General features: G+C 63.9%; 1 protein-coding gene across 2 annotated transcripts in view; it reads left to right on the forward strand.

Moving 5' to 3' along the window:
- Positions 1 to 3,527: 3,527 nt before the first annotated feature.
- INTS1 (integrator complex subunit 1) overlaps positions 3,528 to 13,200 on the forward strand; it is a 29,370-nt gene continuing 19,697 nt past the window's right edge. Inside the window, exons 1-15 of one of the 2 annotated variants that reach the window (XM_081035540.1) lie at positions 3,528 to 3,844; positions 4,219 to 4,509; positions 6,908 to 7,104; positions 7,225 to 7,362; positions 7,633 to 7,792; positions 7,939 to 8,044; positions 8,218 to 8,404; positions 8,523 to 8,668; positions 8,753 to 8,894; positions 9,721 to 9,897; positions 10,413 to 10,521; positions 10,826 to 10,946; positions 11,379 to 11,456; positions 11,910 to 12,067; positions 12,767 to 12,863. In XM_081035540.1, coding sequence (XP_080891666.1) covers positions 3,787 to 3,844; positions 4,219 to 4,509; positions 6,908 to 7,104; positions 7,225 to 7,362; positions 7,633 to 7,792; positions 7,939 to 8,044; positions 8,218 to 8,404; positions 8,523 to 8,668; positions 8,753 to 8,894; positions 9,721 to 9,897; positions 10,413 to 10,521; positions 10,826 to 10,946; positions 11,379 to 11,456; positions 11,910 to 12,067; positions 12,767 to 12,863 — 2,165 coding nt within the window. In that variant the 5' untranslated portion in view covers positions 3,528 to 3,786. Of the gene's footprint in view, positions 3,845 to 4,218; positions 4,510 to 6,907; positions 7,105 to 7,224; positions 7,363 to 7,632; positions 7,793 to 7,938; positions 8,045 to 8,217; positions 8,405 to 8,522; positions 8,669 to 8,752; positions 8,895 to 9,720; positions 9,898 to 10,412; positions 10,522 to 10,825; positions 10,947 to 11,378; positions 11,457 to 11,909; positions 12,068 to 12,682; positions 12,864 to 13,200 lie in introns of both variants that reach the window. The other variant, XM_081035539.1, reaches the window with a different exon arrangement.

Consider the following 13,200-nt stretch of genomic DNA (forward strand, 5'->3'; position numbering starts at 1 on the left):
ACATTTGGAGGACTCAGGGCCTCTCGGGGTCAGAGACCTTAGATCCACCCCCTGCGAAGCAGTCTTCCTGCTCTCGCTTGCTCCCTTCCCGTGATGGGGGACTCATTTCCTCGTGAGCCGGCCTGGTCTATTTTCAGACAATTGTTGGAAAGCACGTCCCCGCCTCCAGCCAGAGGCTGCCTGCTGGGGCTTCCGTTTAGCAGCCAGGGTCCTGGGCACCGGCCCATGAGAAGTCATTGTCGCCTCCTCCTGCTCTGGCCAGCAGCCTCAGCACAGTGGAATCTCCTGGGCAGATTCCATCGGTGACACCGCACCCCCCTCTCCCCCAGGAATGCTCATCAACAAAGGAAATTCTAGAAACCTCCATTTGAATGTAGATGGCTCTCCACGTTCCCGCCCAGGAAGGGGCATCTGAGTCCTGATAACTGCTGACTCACTGCTTTGAAACTGTCACTGAGCTGATGTGGGGCTTCCAGCACGGGTGAAGCAGTTACTAAATTTAGGGGACGAGGTAGTTGGGAGATGACCAGCCCCACAAGGCACCCTGCCCCTGCGGTTGTTCCCCAGAGTCCCTCACCTTACCCCCACTCCCCCCAGTGCTGGGAAGTGCCAGGCCTGGGCTGGGCAGGGACACCTGACTCCTCGCTGGGTCCTCGCTGCAGGGAGGCCTGGGCTCAGGCCACGCAGGTGGGAGCAGCTGCTTCCGGGCCCAGAAGCCGTTAGACCCGAGCAGCTGCAGACCTGCCACGTCACTCATCTCCCCTTGGGGGGCTGGGGCAAGTCCTTGCTCATGCTGTCCCCATCCTGCTGGCTGCCCCAGTCTGCTTTCTACTGCAGCAACTCCCTCCTTCCACCAGCAGTGAGGGGGAGCCCACCACACAGTCAGTAGGCCAAGGTGGGAGGGACGGTTCTCACTTTGTCTGGGGGGTCACAGCAAAGACGACCAGGGTCTGTGGGGGTCCGAGGCCTGATGCTTCCCTCCATGCCGACCGAGAACCTAGTTCCTAACAATTATGGCTGCTGTATGGGACCTTCCAGGCTGAAGGCTTCACACTCATCCTTCCCTCATCCCGCCCACATCTACTGAGTGTGGCAGGGCCTCTGGGTCCAGCAGGCGACGGGCAGACCAGGTGCAGCTGGTGGCTTACGTTGGGCAGGGAGTCAGGTCGTAAAGAGACAAATAGGGGAGTAACAGGATCCCAGGGGTGGCAGTGTTCTAAAAGAAGGTGTCCAGTGGGGGCTGGGGCCGTGATTACGGAGACAGGGCAAGAGGAAGGCCAGGCCGGGCGAAGGGGCCATGGGAGTGCCTGAGGGTCCTGACACAGGAGCAGCATGAGGACAGGCCCTGAGATGAGCGAAAGGCGGGTTCCAGAAACTGCAACAAGACTGTGGTGCTGGGACAGGGAAGCGAGAGGAAGGGAGGCAGCTCCCAGGCCTAGGGTCCTTGGTGCAGAGCTGCAGCCCCCACAAGGACCCTCAGGACGGACCTTATTTGGTAATCGGGTCTTTGTACATCATAAGGATTGAGGTCGTCCTGGATTAGGGTGGGCCTACATCCAATGACAAGTGTCCTTACAAGAGCCGGAAGAGGAGACACACACACCAAAGGGAGATGGCCCTGTGACAATGATGGAGGCAGGAAGGACGGTCCCCTAGAGCCTCTGCAGGGAGTGCCCTGCAACACCTCGTCTCAAGCTGAATCAGGCCACCTGGTCTGGGGTGCGGTGCAGCCACCGCAGGGAGCTCACACGGAAGGCGTCTTTGGGGAGCCTTGGTGTCCCCCACGAACTGCAGCTACTGAGGCCCCTCGCTGCCCTTCCTCCTTCCTGGGCTGGCTGGGCTGACCCCTCAGGGGAAACAGTCCTCCAGAGCTGCCAGTGAAGTGTCCATCTGCCCCACGCCCTCTGACTGGCATACCCAGACCCAAGCATCCAGGCTTCTCGAGGCTTTGCTCGGCCAGCTGGTCCTAGGGAGGCACTGCCCCTGAGCACAGCAAATGTCCATGACAGAGGGGCCAGCACAGAAGCACCCACTGTCTGCTGGGGGCGGCAGCCTGAGGGCTTCACGGAGGAAGGGATGTCACTGGGAGGCTGGGCTTTGAAGGATGAGGAGGAGACTGTCCAGTGAGAAAGAGCAGAGAAAGCCAGCCAAGGAGGGGCCGGCACGGGCAGAGCACTGGCCGCCGCCCTGCCTGGCTAGCCCTGGGCAGGGGAGGCTGGGACCTCAGCGGCCGGCCGTGGAGGGAAGGTCCCTTGACAGCGCCACCGGACAAGTGCACTCCTCTTCTTTTCCCAGTGGGAACAATTCACATCATTGCACTCTGAAACACAGAGCGAACGGACGCTTGCATGGCCCGCCCTGCTCGTAACCTCGGGAACCACTGGGTGTATTTCTTTCCAGATTTGTCTACTTTTAGACAGAGGCGGTCACGTCCTACCCACTGGTCCATGACCAGCTTTTCTGCCGGCCGTGACTGTGTTGCTCCATCACAGAAGGGTTGTGCAGTCCTTTTGCAGCAGCTTCTGTCGGGACGCCGGTGGCCGCACGGACAGCCCAGGTTGCCGCACACCTGACTTTGGCCGCTACCAGCCAGCAGACAGAGCCGGTCCAGCGCATGGACACTGACCACCTTTTGTGAGTTCTCACCTGATCTCCGCCCCATTTCCTCTGCTCCCCCCACGGCCAGTGGTCACTCAACACAATGTTTCACGGCCTGCCCCACGCCGGTGCCGTGCACCTGTGCCAGCTGCCTTTCTGCAGCGCGCGATCCGCTAGGAATGTGCCGTGTCTTTACCTGCGTCCGCCTCCTCCCGGGGCCTCCTCCCTCAGGGAGCCCTCAGGGCGTCCCCACAAGGAGGTCACCAGCCAGGGGCACGGCCGCGGGCAGGGCTGCTGCTCTCCGTTCCTTGCTCCTGGAGGGGAGCTGGACTACAGCAAGAAGCCCCAGGACTGCCGAGGCGCTGCAGCATGGGTGGGACCCTTAGCACGGGGGCCAGGAGCGTGTCTGCCCGCGTGGAGCCCCGCCCTCCGCATTCGGGGCCGTGGTGGCTATGGCAGTGACCCTCATTAGGGCCTGGCCTCCATGCCGCGAGGACGGGCTGCGGTCGGCAGGCCCCTCCTGCCCTCTGCACTGCGCCCGCTCCCGCTCCCTGGCTCCCGCCTGGCCTCCCACCTTAGGACCCCAGAACCTGCCCTTTGACCCATAAACGGGAGAGCAGGACGCTGGAGGGCCAGCACGCGTGTATTCCGACCCGATGCCACCCTTCCTAGCCGTGTTTCCCTGGGCGCGTCACTAAGGCACGTCACCCTCACCTGCAGAAAGAGGGTGACAGCCGCCTCCTCTCCGGAGAGACACCAGCGGCAGCGAGGCCCCGCCGGCCTCCCGTCGCCAGAGGGCGCTGCAGGCACCGCGCCGGCGACGTGGCCCAGCTCACCGCCCCGCACGCCTCCGCTCGCCGCGCTGTTTTGCTTCCGGTTATCCCGGAAGTCGGCTCTCTGAGGCCGCTTTCCGGTTCCGGGGCGGCCGGGGTGGTGGTGGGGCGCTGGGCGCCGTGGGCCACTTGTAGGGGATCGGTGGCAGCCGGCGCGGTCCCCTCTCCCGGCGGGTCCGAGGCGGCGCTCACGCGGCCCGTTCGGACTCGCCCGTCCGGCGGGGCCATCCGTCCCCAGGCCCCGAGCGGCAGGGGACGGAGGAGCGGGCGAGCGAGCAAGAGCCGGACCGCCTCGGCGCCGGTCCCGTCCGGGTGACGCGTCGGCAGCGACGGGCAGCGACGGGCAGGGGCCGGAATGAACCGAGCCAAGCCCGCCGCCGTGCGCAGGCCCAGCGCTGCGGCCAAGCCCTCAGGTGGGCGGCGGCCCCGGCGGCGGGCGGAGGGCGGCGGGGGGCCTGGCGCTCGGGCCCCTGGGTCCCAGGCGGCTCCCGAGGCCCAGGGGGCTGGGGACGCGGCGGCTGCAGGGCACGGCCCGTGCCGTCCCGCGTCCCGGCGGGAGCGGCGGCGAGGGCGCTCCGGGCCTGGTCCGCGCTCGCTGAGGCCGCGGGGCCTTGGCTGCCGCTGCGAGGCGACAGTCGTGGCGCCCGTCCCACGTTGAAGGTGAAGCGCACTGACGCGCGCGTCCGAGGCGCCCGCGGCGTGTGGCGGTCGGCGTGGGCGTCACTGCTGTCGCTCGTCCCAGCTGCGCGGGGACGTGCGGGTGACTGGTCCTCCCGCCCCGCTGCAGGGCACCCGCCGCCGGGAGACTTCATCGCGCTGGGCTCCAAGGGCCAGGCCAGTGACCCGAAGGCGGCGTCCGCGCTGCTGAAGCCCGCGCCCGCCGGCCTGCCCGCCGAGCGCAAGCGGGACGCCGCGGCCGCCCTGGCCGGCGCCTCGGCGCTCACGGGCCTCGCCAAGCGCCCCAAGCTCTGCTCCACGCCCCCGCTGAGCGCCCTGGGGCGCCTGGCCGAGGCCGCCGTGGCAGAGAAGCGCGCCATCTCCCCCTCGATTAAAGAACCGTCTGTGGTCCCGATCGAAGGTAACGTTGGCCCCTGGGCCTCCCGGGGGGCGGGTCCCGCGGCGGGGCCTCGCGGAGGCCGGTCTGCTGCACGGCCAGCAGGTTCTTGGTTCTTGGCGACGGCGCAGGGCTCCTCTGCGACTTTGTTCTTCAAGGTGCTTCCCGCCCGGGGCGCTTTACCCCACTTGTGCTTCCAAATTCTGGGGCAGGGACGAGGAACGTGACCGGGGCGAGCGCGGAGGGCAGGGACTGGGTCTGGGGCCCACGTGGGCTGCTGCTGCCGCGTGGCAGGAGCAGGCGTGGACGTTGGGCGCGTCGGCCCGGCCTCAGCGGCCCTCTCTGGGAGGCCGCCGCTTCCAGTCCGGCAGGCCACGCACGCGGCCGTGCTTCATCTCCGGGCGCGCCGTGCAGATGGGGCTGCCTCCCGTCGGGGAGGAGCTGCTGGGAGGCCCGATGCAGGTGGCCAGCAGCCGTCCCCGGACTGGGCTGGCTCCTCTGGTCCGGCTGTCCGTCACACGTGTGTGTTGGCCCTCCTCCGTGGCAGACTCTGGTCTGCGCGCTGGGGACACGCGGCGCCGCGGCTGACCGGGTTCTGCCCGCTCGTGCTGTGTGTCCCAGTGGGTTCCTCTCCACCTGGGATGAGGAGGCTTGCATTCCTTTTTCCTTTTGCCCCCCACACAAACAACGAAAAGTTTACCACCGTCCTTTTTTCCCTTTTGCCAAAAAGGTATTAATACTACATTAGAGGAAAATCTGAAACTTACCTCGATCCCCTTGTTTACATGAAGCTTCTGGTTCTACACGCGTCTGAAACTGCCCCTGCTTCTCTGCCTTCTTCACATTGATTATTTCTGGTGACCCCATGATGTCCTGTAGATCAGCTCTGTTAGGCGTCTAGCCGGTCCCAGATGTTCAGGAATAGGTACTTAGCTGACAGCTTTGGGAGAGAGAAGGCTCATCAGGAAGCTGTAATGTGACATTGGCCGTGAAGGAGTAATTATATCTTCAGTGGCAGTCAGGGATGTTGGAGAAGTAACCACTAAGCAGAGGCCTGTGTCCTGGAGGTGGAACTGTGCCCAGGGCACGGGCTCGTGTGGGCCTCACGCAGAGCAGTGCCGAGAGCACTGGGAGCCCCGAGGGCGTGCAGAGTCGAGGATACAGCTGGGACTGTGCTTTGGGAGTGAGTCCCGCGGCAGCTGCCTCCGACCTTGACCTTCAGTTCAGGGGCCCCAACCTGTGCGGCCAGTGCTGATGAGGACTGAGCCCTTACGGGGCTGAGGTCCAACTCAGGCCACAGCACTTTGAGTTACTACCTGTGCTTGTTATTTTTTTAGCATCACCTTCCGTAAAAGGTGGTTTTGAAAATTAAATAAAATATGGTTATTAAAAACATCCTGAACGGTAACATACTTCACAAACATCTTTAGAAAACAAAACGCTGTTTATCATGTCTGGCATTTGGAATGTCTTCAAGGCAGGATCTGCCGTAATTCTAGTCCATCCGTCTGTCTGTCCCGCCCATTTGTCTTTCCTTCCTGGATCTGGAAAGTATTCAGTGACTGTTTCTGGGTGTCCTTGATGCAGTGAAGTTAGAAATCAGTAACGATACCTTCCTCCACATGTTTGGATATTGAGAAGCATAGTCTCTTGGGTCAGAGAAGATAAAATGAAAATTAGAAAATACCCAAAACTGAACAGAAATAAGTGCCGTGTAAAGGGCATGTGAGACAGAGCCGAGGCACTTCTGAGAGGGCCTTAGAAGAAGCACGTGCTGACTGGTAACTAGGGGAGGCCATGACCAAGTAGCCAGATGAAGAAGTAAGACAGCAAATGCATGAAACCCAAAGAAAGTGGAAGGAAGGAAAGATTAGAGGAGAGCAGAGGGTGAGAGCGTCCTCCATCTAGAGGGTCAGAGGCCAGGAGCAAAGGGCGCCCTTTGCAAGGACCGTTGAAACAGAAGAGCCTCTGGGGCTAGGTCCAGAAAGAGGGAAGGCAGGATAAACGTGTCAGGAAGAGACGACCAAAGAGGCAGTGCAGCTGAAGAGAAAAGTAAGCCATGAACGGCATTGTGCCAATAAATTTGAAAACGTAGGAAAAAGTAGATGTGTTGTGGGACCGGGTAACTCCGGGTAACCGTGCGGGACGCAGCAACGGGGGCCTGCAGGTGGCAGGGCACCCCGGGGCCACAGGGCTCCATGCCTGTGCGTGGCCGTCATTGTCTTCGTCATTGTGTGAGCTGGGGCATGCCGGCTGTGGCTGGCACTGCTGTAGCACCTCCTTGGAGGCAGCCAGCTGTGGCACAGCCCTGAGACCCTCCCTTTCTGTGCTGGTGGCTGCCCCATTGTCCTGTGGCTCGGGGGAGGGGTGGGACCCTGATGGCAGTCTCTACTCGTGACTGACGGGCCATGTGTACCGGCAGTTCCACCTCCAGTGCTGCTGGACGAGATCGAGGCTGCCGAGTTGGAGGGCAATGACGACAGGATCGAGGGGGTGCTGTGTGGGGCCGTGAAGCAGCTGAAAGTCACCAGGGCCAAGCCAGACAGCACCCTGTACCTGAGCCTCATGTACCTGGCCAAAATCAAGCCCAACATCTTTGCCACAGAAGGTGTCATCGAGGTGAGTGCTGGGCGTCGCCTGCCCTGTCCTGGGAAGGGATGAGCAGAGCGGGGTCGCCGTCCGGCCTGTGTCGGTGCCCCTCTGCCCGGCTTCCCCTGCGACGTGCTCTGTCCCTTGCAGGCTCTGTGCAGCCTCCTGCGGCGCGACGCCTCCATCAACTTCAAGGCCAAGGGCAACAGCCTGGTGTCCGTGCTGGCCTGCAACCTCCTCATGGCCGCGTATGAGGAGGACGAGAACTGGCCCGAGATCTTCGTCAAGGTGAGTCTGCCTCCCTGGGGAGGAGGCCTGTGGACCCCTGGGAGGGAAAGACGCAAACGGTGCATTCTCTCGGGGCTGTCTGTTTGGTGGCCCTGCACATCCTGTCTCCTGCACTGGCCGCTGGGGGACTTCCTGGGAGTCCCTCCAGGCAACTGGGAGTGTTCAGGGCCCCTTACCACGCCCAGCGGGAAGCAGGCCCCAGCCCTCGAGCACCTGGGCAGGCAGAAGCAAGCTGCCTGCAGGGCCTGGAGGTCAGCTTCCTCACGGCAGGTGTACATAGAGGACTCCTTGGGGGAGAGGATCTGGGTGGACAGCCCGCACTGCAAGACGTTCGTGGACAACATCCAGACGGCGTTTCACACCAAAATGCCCCCCAAGAGCGTGCTCCTGCAGGGGGAGGCGGCGCGCAGCGGAGGGGACCTCAGTGCTGGTGAGAGGAGCCGGCCGGGTGGGGCGGGACAGGAGTCTGCAGCAAGAGGGGAGGCCTGGGGTCACTTCCTGCCACAGAGCCCAAGTGGGGGAGCAGTGCCCACGGCACGGCCAAGTGCATGTGTCCACGAGGCCCCCGCTCTGCAGGGAGCAGCCCCCACCCTTCCCTCACTGAGGAGGACGACAGCCAGACGGAGCTCCTGATTGCTGAGGAGAAGCTGAGCCCCGAGCAGGAGGGCCAGCTCATGCCCAGGTAGGCACCGGCGAGGCCCCCCCAGCGGGCACGGCCCGTGGCTGGGAGGTGGGCTGGGCCCCTGGGGAGAGCCTGCCTTCCTCCTCCCTCCTCCTCCGTCCTCCCCCGTCCTTCCCTGTCCTCTTCCGCCCTCCTCCATCCTCCTCCGTCCTCCTCTGTCCTCCCTGGCCCAGGTATGAAGACCTCGCAGACAGCGTGGAGGAGTACGTACTGGACATGCTCCGGGACCAGCTTAACCGGCGCCAGCCCATCGACAACGTGTCGCGGAACCTGCTGCGGCTGCTCACATCCACCTGTGGGTACAAGGAAGTGCGGCTGATGGCTGTGCAGAGGCTGGAAATGTGGCTACAGAACCCCAAGGTGAGGGCGTGGGACACGGTGAGGATGCATGGGGCTCCAAGGTGAGGGCGTGTGGAGCCGCAGGGCGAGGGCGCAGGGCCCGCCTGTGGCCCGTCTGAGAGCCGCTCGGTCCCCGCAGCTGACGCGGCCGGCCCAGGACCTGCTCATGTCCGTGTGCATGAACTGCAGCACACACAGCGCCGAGGACATGGACGTCGTCTCCCACCTGATCAAAATCCGCCTCAAGCCCAAGGTCCTGCTCAACCACTACATGTTGTGCGTCAGGTGCGGCTGGCAGGGTGCAGGGTGGGGGTGGCTGTGGGCGGCCCCGGCCTGTGCCGGTGCCCCATGTGCTCGGCTCGTGTGCAGGGAGCTGCTGAATGCACACAAGGACAACCTGGGCACCACCATCAAGTTCGTGATCTTCAACGAGCTGTCCAACGCCCGGAACCCGAACAACATGCAGGTCCTGTACACGGTCCTGCAGCACAGCTCAGAGCTGGCGCCCAAGGTGGGCTCCCCGGGCGGCGGCGCGGCCACCACAGGCGGCTGGGTGGGTGGGCTTCAGCCTGCAGTGCCCACCCTGGAGTCGGCTTGCAGAGGCGCGCGTGGCCATGGGTGCGGTACCCGCTGTGTAGGAGGAGGCTCTTGGGGGGCTTTGCCAGTGAGCTCCAAGCACCACGCCTGCCGTGCAGTCGGTCCCAGGGGTGTCTGCAGGCTTCTGTGTTGCCCTCCTGGCGCTGCCATTGTGCCTGGCCACAAGTCCCTTGTCCCCGGTGTCCCTTCTGAAGAGAGCTGAGAGCAGCAGCCTGGTGTTGCCACAAGCCAGGCTTTGAAACGGCTCGGGTGTGAGGTATCATGACGCTGCGCCAGTCCTTGCAGTCAGCCCTGTCGCTGGTAGCACCCGTTTAGGGAAAGTGGTGGTTTGGTTGTCCGGGCGGAGGTTGGGGTGTGGCAGGCCGGGCCAGTGTGTTCGTTCGTCCCTGTGGCTTGGGTACCTGGCAGCCAGTGTCTGTTGACACATCCGTCCCCTCGTTTTACAGGCACTAGCTCCCCACAGGCCAGCTGCCAGGAGAGTAGTAAGCGCAGTCCTGCTCTCAACAGAGCACGGCCCATGTAGCGGGCAGGCTCGTGCCCGTTGTCTGGGGACAGGTCAGCCTGTGAGCATGCTGCCTGTGTCGGAAAGGCCGGCACAGGGTCCTTTCCAGCAGGGCTCTGGGAAGGCTGCTTGTAGGACCGAGCAGGTCCTGATGGCAGGCGTGGGCCAGGGCAGGGTGGAGGCTGGTGGTGAGCGGCACGCCCCCAGCAGTGCCCGGTTTGGTCTCTGTCTGCCCCAGTTCCTGGCCATGGTGTTCCAGGACCTGCTTACCAGCAAGGACGACTACCTGCGGGCCTCGCGGGCCCTGCTCCGTGAAATCATCAAACAGACCAAGCACGAGATCAACTTCCAGGCCTTCTGCCTCGGCCTCATGCAGGAGCGCAAGGAGCCCCAGTACCTGGACATGGACTTCAAGGTGCGTGCCGCCCCCTCGGGCCGTGTGCAGTGCAGTGCGCTGGGCTCTGCTTGGCACCCCATGTGGGCAGCGGTCAGTCCCCGACGTCAGCGGGGCTCTGTTCTGCGAGAGGCCCGGGCGTGGAGGTGGGGTCAGAGTGGTGTCCGGCAGAGCCAGGGGAGCTGAGGGGACTGAGAGAAAGCCAGGCTGACGCCGACGGTCTGCCCTGGGGAGGTATTGGAGTGCGGGAGGGGGCGGAGGCATCGGCCAGGTTGTGGGGGCCTCCAACGCCACACAGGAAAGTAGGCAGACCGCCAGCGGGGGTGCTCCTTGGGGCGGTGGGCTTTGTCCAGCTCCATTGGCTGAACCTCCTGCGGCCTGTCCTGGTCTTGCTGCCATCAGGCTCTCGGCCTCCTCCTACTGCCTGGCTCTCCTGGCACGGTGGTCCCCGGACGCTCCTGCCCAGCTGCCTGTGTGTGGGGGCCTGGGTGACGCCTCTGGGGCACAAATGCTGCTGAGCCAGGCTGTGCTTGCAGGAGCGGTTTGTGGTCCACATCACTGACGTGCTGGCCGTGTCCATGATGCTGGGCATCACGGCCCAGGTGAAGGAGGCTGGCATCGCCTGGGACAAAGGAGAGAAGAAGAGTAAGGACCCAGGCCCGGTGACAGTGGGCGCTCCCGGGGCTGCAGGCCGTGCCCAGGGCCCAGGCAGAGGGTAGGAGCAGGGTGGCCCCACAGCACAGTCCCCAGAGACTAAGGGAGCTTCCGGAAGCGGCTCCGTCTCGTGTCTTTTGCCCCCCTCTGGGACCCATAGATGGTTTAGAGACGGGGCTGTGCCCAGTGCCTCGTGGCGACAGGCCTCCCTGTGCCCGGCCCTGGACTGGAGGCTGAGAGGTTTGTTGCCCCGAGCTGCCTGCAGACACACAGTAATCTCACTTGAACCTTATAGACCTCGAGGTGCTGCGGTCCTTCCAGAACCAGATCGCCGCGATCCAGCGGGACGCGGTCTGGTGGCTGCACACGGTCGTGCCCTCCATCAGCAAACTTGCCCCCAAGGACTACGTGCACTGGTACGGGCCCAGGATCGCGTGGCACTCGTGGCCCTAGGGAAAGACCAGCAGCCGCTTCCCTGGGCTGGCTGACAGGTGACAGGGCTCCCCGAGCACAAGCCTGTGACTCCAGAGGTGGCCACTGGCTAACCCCAGCCTCATAGGAGCCAGGAATGCCGGGGAGCCACAGCAGGGCCACCCTGTGCTGTGAGAGCCTCAGGCAGGGCTTCCTTGTCCAGTGGAGGTGCGTTCCTGTCTGGCTGGGGTTGGGGCTTAAGAGATGCCACTGCTGTCACCTCTGCCAGTCCCCAGGCCTTGCCAGGGGGAGGGGTGGAGGCTGGAGGCTCCAGAAGGTGCCCTGGGATCGCAAGCGTTAGGGTAGGCAGCTCCTGAGCCGGGGACGCATCTGTCACCTGGGCACCCACACCTGACGCCCTCTCTGCCTCCCTGCAGCCTCCACAAGGTGCTGTTCACAGAGCAGCCGGAGACCTACTACAAGTGGGACAATTGGCCACCTGAAAGTGACCGCAAGTGAGCAGGCCTGCCGCCGTGGCTCCTGTGTGCACGGGCGGGGCCCGCTCTAGGAAGGAGCCCCTGTCCCGGTCCTGCCTCGCAGACACCGTGTGCATGGTGTCTGCACAGTGACCTCCACTCCCCCAGGCTCAGCCCGCGCCCTACAGCGCAAGTGACACCCCAGCGACTCCCCACACCACTCCCTTGGTTCCAGGCAATTGCACACACGTCCTTCCTTTCATGGCTGTGCCTCCCCGAGCCCAGGGCCACCCTGCCCCGCGTGCCTGGCCTCACCCTTCCCCACCCCGTCAGTCTGGCCTGTGCGCCCCTGGGCACCTCCCCACGTTCCTCAGGATGGGGGGTAGCCTGTCTGGAGAGGCATGGGAGCAAGCCCTCGTGGGAGGGGCGGGTGGCGGCCCCGCCTCCGCGCTGGCACAGGCCCGCCCAGCCCCGCCCTCCGCCTGCCCGCAGCTTCTTCCTCCGCCTGTGCTCCGAGGTGCCCATCCTGGAGGACACGCTGATGCGCATCCTGGTCATCGGGCTGTCCCGGGAGCTCCCGCTGGGCCCCGCGGACGCCATGGAGCTTGCTGACCACCTGGTGAAGCGAGCTGCGGCCGTGCAGGCGGACGGTAAGCGTCCCTCAGGGCTTTGTCCTGGCCCCTGCGGGGGACGGCCTTGCGCCGCCACGCTCCACTCCCCCCACCCCCTGCGGAAGCCATGTGGGCACCCAGCTGGCCTGCACTGGGCTGGGCCTGCGTCCGTCTGCCCGGTCTTGACTTGGCACTGCTTTAGTCCTTCTGGAACCCGTCCTGGGACTGGCACACACCCTCCCATCGCAGGCGCTTCTGTCTGCGCCTCCTTTCAAGGGCCGCGGCTGCTATCTTGACTGCAGCACCCCTACTTTTAGAACGTGGCTGCCATCCCCGTGGGCCAGGATCTGACCCTTGGCCCCGGGGGCACCGCCCTCAGTGATCAGGGCTGCTGTCCTCCCCACCACTGCCAGGCCGGCCCTTCTGCTCCTGGCACGCTGTGTGTCCTCACGTCCCTCCCCCTCCTGTGCCCGCTGTGTTGCTCTCCTAACGGTCCTGCTTGCTCTCTAAAACCAGCTCAAACACCAAGTGAAAACTTGCCTCAGTTTCCCTAGGCTGGGTCAACAGCTGCTCCCACCTTCCTTGCTGGGGCATGCTGGTCACATTTCGTCTTCTCCCGTTGTGGCCACGTCAGTCTCTCCCCTCCTCCCCCAGCTTCTGGAGGGCAAGGCCCCCACCTCCTCTCTGACTCCTGTGCCCTGGTGTCCACTGAACGGGCCTGTGGACCTTGCGTTTCAGATGTGGAAGTGCTGAAGGTGGAGAGGGTGCAGCTGCTCGATGCTGTTCTGAACCTGTGCACCTATCACCACCCAGACAACATCCAGCTCCCTCCAGGGTAAGGCGGCTGCAAGGCCGGGCTGGCTGCCCCCCCCCCCCCGTGGCACGGCTCGTGGGGGCCTGTGTTCCTGCCATCACTCGGGTTTTAGGGAGTCTTGCAGCCCCCCATTTGCTGCCGCGTGTTCAGCAGCAGTCACGCTGTATTTATCTTTGAGACAGCACCGAGCTTGTACTGTTTTCTTAACCGCTTTATTGAGATGTAATTCTCAGATGCGCCACTCGTTTAAAGTGTGTGATTCGGTGTGTTGAGTGCACACACAGGGTTGTGCAGCCATCGCCACCACTGAATTTCAGAACATTTCCTCCTACAAGACATGTCGTCATTGGCCGTCACT

Source organism: Rhinolophus hipposideros, assembly GCF_964194185.1.
Source record: "Rhinolophus hipposideros genome assembly, chromosome: 23".
In the NCBI taxonomy this organism is placed as follows: domain Eukaryota; kingdom Metazoa; phylum Chordata; class Mammalia; order Chiroptera; family Rhinolophidae; genus Rhinolophus; species Rhinolophus hipposideros.